At 33.0% G+C, this 5,591-nt stretch overlaps 1 protein-coding gene across 1 annotated transcript; it reads left to right on the top strand.

The window, feature by feature from the left end:
• Positions 1-1,895: 1,895 nt before the first annotated feature.
• On the top strand, positions 1,896-5,573 carry LOC120264596. Its single transcript, XM_039272418.1, is given in 7 exon segments — positions 1,896-2,162; positions 2,165-2,358; positions 3,176-3,356; positions 3,455-3,535; positions 4,011-4,118; positions 4,201-4,470; positions 4,888-5,573. Coding segments are annotated over 7 exon segments (1,161 nt in total). The 5' UTR covers positions 1,896-1,919; the 3' UTR covers positions 4,972-5,573.
• Positions 5,574-5,591: the final 18 nt, after the last annotated feature.

Raw genomic sequence — 5,591 nt, 5'->3', positions numbered from 1 at the left:
AGAATTCTATTGAGATAAATTCTTCTAAGGATGAATTGACAAATAAAAAACACAATATAAACAAACAAATAAGCAAATAAGCAAATAAATAAAATACATAAAAACAAGGTTATGTGATAAGTGTCATGTGAATGCTTGATTAAAATAAAATTAGATTGAAAAAAAAAAGTAAAAGAAGAAGCTTATGAAGTGGCATTACGTAATTAATTTAAAAAATGAAGGGTATTAAGGTCTTAAAAAAATTAAAATTTTTAGGAGGTTCTCCCTCCCATGGCACCCCAAATCGGGGAGTCAGAAAAAGTGGGGTTTCGGAGGGCCACAATTAACCATTCTTTTCTCTTCGTGAAATTAAAAATACCTATCCAAACGAGAGAATGACCGACTCTGACCCTTCAAAACCCTCGATTTAATTTACTTTCCCTCGCCAGCCCTCAATCCAAACATAACATTAATCTTCAATATTAGTTTAATAAACTACTTTGTTAAAAAAACGAAAAACAAAACCAACCTAAAAAAAACTCCCATAAAATTAGCAATATTGTGATTATAAATTTTTAAATTGCAAAGATAGACATGCTTAATTTGTTTTTAATATATTTTTATTCAAATTTTATATTCTTTCATATATTTATTAGTTTCAAATGTTATGTTATTAACGTATAAAAATAAAATTTGCAATCACAAAGTGATCCAATAATTACTATTGTTTTAATTAATTATCTATATCAATTAATGTTTTTCAGATATTCTTTTTTTAAAACTATATGATTATCACTCTAAAAGAATTTTATATTCTTTTTTTATTACATTTAAGTTTTTATTTATATTACTTATGATATTAATAATTGAAAAACTTTAATTACACAGTTGCAATTATTTATTTATGCAATAAATGTCCATAAAATTTTTGAAATCAAAAGTATACAACAATTTCCATTGTATGAATTATTTAATTATATTAGTTTTATAATTTGCTCCTCAAGTGTTTGAAGGAATAAATTAAAATTTTTAATTACATTTAAGTTTTTATTTATATTAATTATGTTATTAATAATAAAAAAAATTAATTATATTATTTATTTATGCAATAAATGTCCATAAAACCTTTAAACTCCAAAGTATACAACAGTTTCCATTATATGAGTTGTTTAATTATATTACTTTTATAATATGCTCTAAGAGTGTTTTAAAAATAAAGTTAATTTTTTTTTATTATATTTAAGTTTTTATTTATATTACTTATGGTATTAATAATTAAAAAAAAAACTTGAATTACATTTATTTATTTATTTATTTAGGCAAAACTTCAGTGAGTGTCAAATAATAGACCCTGAGCCTGAGGGCAGGCAGGGGAGTTGGGTCATGCTTGGCCCAAGAGCAGTGCTTTCTGATCACAGTGCCGGGCCGAGCATGGCCCAAACCCCTGGGCCGTCTTTGAGCTAGAGGTTCTTGACCAGCGGGACCCGAGACGCTGGCCCGCCCGGCGCTCGAGCCAACATGGCTAGACGCCTGAATCTGAGTTTTTTCCATTTTTTTTAAATTTTTTGGTATATTTTTTGTTTAATTAGTCAATAAGGCTTTTAGTTCTATATTTTTAAATTTTAGGATATTTTTATTTTTTTATGAAATTTAGGGATATTTTTTTATATTTTTTGGGGTTTTAAAATAAAAATATAAATATAATACTCTTAAGGGTCGAGTGCGTCTCGGGCCCTGCAGTGGTTGACAGTGATGTAGAGCCGAGTGATTTTTTAGACGGGCCGTGCCGGCCCGAGCACGCATAGTGCATGGGCTGTATGGGCCCGGGCCGGCCCATTTGACACCACTTGAAACTTCTATGTGCCTAGTAATAATAATCTTAGGAACTTTCTCTACATTCTCGATTATCTCTGTTCTACTTCTTTCTTGCACCTCCATCCATGGCCTACATCCCTCCCCATAAGCGACATTCCCTCGACTCCTGCAACCGCCCGCTTTCTCCGGCACCTCCCCCCTCCTCTATCCTCCCCAGTTTCTCCAAAGCCCTTTCTCTAAGCAACCACAAGTCCAACAAGGACCCCGTGATGGCGCTAAGATCATCTACGCACCCAGCTCCATCTCCCGCTGGTTCCCCTCCGGAGATCCTGCTAACCCTTCCCTGCGCCTTGAACCTGTTGATCGGAAGTTTGGCGGCAAGTCTTTCCTCCTCACCGGCTGTGGTGTTGATCCCCAAGAAGAAAGCCCATGGATTTCGATTGCTGAGAGGATTGAACAGGATTTGGTGGCTGCCGCCATGAGTGCGAGGGTTGGAATGGAGTCGAAGACAGAGAGGGTGAGGTTTTCGTTCCTGGCTCGGATTGGCAAAGTCTTCCTTCATGGGTATTCTTTCTAGTTCTCATTTATCACTCATTTCACTATGATTGAGATTAGATAGAAGAATAGATAAGAAAATTAGTTATAAAATTCTTAAAATGAATCTTGCTGTAGCCATTTAAAGGCTCCAATGGAAACAGTATTTGCCATTTTGGAAGGCTTATTCATAGCCTAGTGTGCAAGTTTTGAAGTAGACATTTTCCAACTAAGTATTGTGTGACATGCCATGCTTCTTTGTGTATTGGCATCTTTGATATTTACTTCACTCTTCTAATACTTGTTAATGAATTTATGATTCATCGAAAAATTACTTGCTTGTGAATTAGGCCTACCTTGCTTCAGTCACCACCTTAGCATCTGATGGAAATAATTATGGTTTTCCCATGTAATAGATTGCTATTTTGTGTGTGTGTCCTTATGTTTTTCCTTTCTTCTTCTGAGTTTTTTTGAGTTTTAGTCATCATATTATTGTTCTTGGTAATTTAGAAGTATTAACCCAAATCTGAAGCCATGATGACAATTTACTTTCTTATTCAGTCTTTGACTTTTTCTGGTTCATTGAATAGCTATATTTTGTTTCTATATGCCTATAACTCATATGCAGTTTGAATCAGATTCCCATGTTTAATTATTTGAATGGCCATTTTATCTATTGATGCATTATTATCTTTATTTATGTAACTTTGGTTGAAGCATTGTCCATGAAACTTGATAGAGCTTCACACAACATTATTAATTCAGATTAGTTATTCAACTTTATCAAAGGGTTAGGTCTATCAAAACTGAAAATGTTGGTATGATAAACTCAATTTGTATACGCCAGCTCTTCAGTTTCACTAAAGTCTGTCAGGAAAGCTGCAGCTACGGAATCAGATTCCAGGAACCAAGTGTATAAGTCCTTTAACACAAGTGTTCCCATTGAATACATGGAAACAATCCAGCAGATCGTTGTTCCAAAAATTGGGCTTGAAATTGATTCAAAGAAAGAACATTACTATGTTAAGGTATCATATTATATATTTCACCTCATCATCGGCTATGAAAAAAGCTTCATCCCCAGAGTTCTATTATGAGCATTGCCAACTTGTTTGCTAACTCTCAGGTTTATGATAAAGATCGACCTGGTTCACTTATTTCATGCAAGTGCACAATTGGTAATGGTGGGGAACTCGAAATCAGAAAGGTAATTATACTGGAACTTTCCATGTATCCAGACCCATTAACATTATGGTTTCTTTCCTATCAAATGCAAGCTCTTACTTAGCTAGTTAGCATTCTTGGTCAAGTATCATGGAGTCTTTGTCTCGAAATTGTTTTTCTCATGTTTGGCTGTTTCTTTGTTTCCTTGTTTACTAGCAGAATTGCACACTTAGTGCTTGTTTTTTATGTTGATTAATGGATAGCTTATGTCATTAGATGTGCTTGAACAGTAGTTGGTCTTGCCTACTTGCCTACATCACTACTAATGTACATCCTTTTTTCTTTATTTATGAAGAATACATTGATGAGATTTTGCATGCTTATTTTATGCCATTGCTAAATAAGGGCAAACAATTCTGCTTGAAATTTTTTTTTCTGTTACTTATGCACCTGGAATATATGCAAGAATTTCCAAATCAAATTGAGGAAGAAACACATCTTTCTTTCATATTTTGTAGATTGAACTGAATGATGTCCTGCACCTGGTAGTCGATGTCTCATGCCTCTGCAAGGATATGGATCTTAGGTTGATGCTGCTAACTAAAAAGGTTTTGAAATCTGTCAATGTAAGGGTGTGCTCTTGCTAAAACATTGTTGGTACTTCAATTTAATTTGTAGCATTGTATTTACAAGTTATATTATTTCCAGGATGAGGAAGAAGGTGGCATAAATAAACTAATAAAATCAGCTATAGTTGATCCAAATGTAAAAGGGGGACTGAGATGGCCTCTTGGAAAGGAGTGTTTGGCCGAGAGATTCAGTGTAGTTGGAGTCTGGCATACCAAATATGAATTATTCAGAGGTCGGTCAATGAAACTTAGGTTGAGACATGCTAACCGTTATGATTATAAAACTTCAGCAGGAGAAGTTTCTGAGGAGGTTATACTAAAACTAACTGGTATATCAAAGCTGCTTAAAGTGAGTAATTTTTATATCCTGTCTTACAACCATCGAGTAAAATCCTTACAAATTTGTAATTTGTACTTGTCCTTTGACTACATCTATGCTGAAAAAAATGACCATAATATTGCTTCCCGTGTGAATTTTGAAGTAAAATGGTTATATCTATCTTGGATTTGTTGTGAATGAGCTACATCTATTGACTGATCCAATTATTGATTGCTTGCTTTTAGATCAGAAATATATGTCTTTCTTTTCTTAGAAAGTCTTGGTATGCTACACTCTTCTATGCTTGTTATAATCATCTCTTAAAAGTTTGATTGAGTTGATTCATGGTTGTTAATAAGGGAATGCTTTTTCATGGCCAGTTGTGGTAAATTTACGTATTACATATGATAATGGCTTCTAATGCAATTCATTTGTTCGTCTTTGCAGGAAAAGGATATGATATCCGATTCTCTCAGAGAGATGATGCAGGAGGCTGTAAAACTAATCTGGCTAAATTTTCTTAAGTTCTAATCAGAGGTACACACAATGGTATTTGTTTTTATTTTGTTTTGTATGCTTTTTTCACATGATGAAAGGGCTAGTTTTTGTATACTCTTGGAAAGAAAGTAGATTGTCCTATATATCCCTTGAAAAATTTGATGTTTTCTTTTGCCCTCTTTTGCTCACCTGTCATATATGTATGACAAATAATTGGAATGTGTTAGTCTACTCAAATTGATTTAAGAACCTCAATTATTTTCCTTTTTTTGTGCATATAAAAGTGCATTAAAATTATTTTTTAAAAACATAGTTTAGTTGGTATATATTTAATCATAAAGCCCTTAATTCCGCAAACATAAGATAAACTAGTGAAGAATAGAGGATCATGGTGGGATAAATTGAGTTAAACTGCGTTTCGGATCAGAACTAGTGGACATTTTTGGCTTGACCTCAAATTTATTTAACTGAGAATAAAATTAAATATTTTTTTAACTTAAAATTTTTATTTTCTTTTATTTTAAAGTGAATAAACCACTTAAAGTGAAAAAAAAAGAGTACAAAACAAAAGAGATAGAATATAGAGTGCTACAAACAATATAGATAGCAAATACAGACATATACAGACAATATAGATATTTTTATACCCTTTT

The sequence above is a fragment of the Dioscorea cayenensis genome, chromosome 7 (genome assembly GCF_009730915.1).
Source record: "Dioscorea cayenensis subsp. rotundata cultivar TDr96_F1 chromosome 7, TDr96_F1_v2_PseudoChromosome.rev07_lg8_w22 25.fasta, whole genome shotgun sequence".
Taxonomy (NCBI): domain Eukaryota; kingdom Viridiplantae; phylum Streptophyta; class Magnoliopsida; order Dioscoreales; family Dioscoreaceae; genus Dioscorea; species Dioscorea cayenensis.
This window is presented reverse-complemented; position numbering and strand designations above follow the sequence as displayed.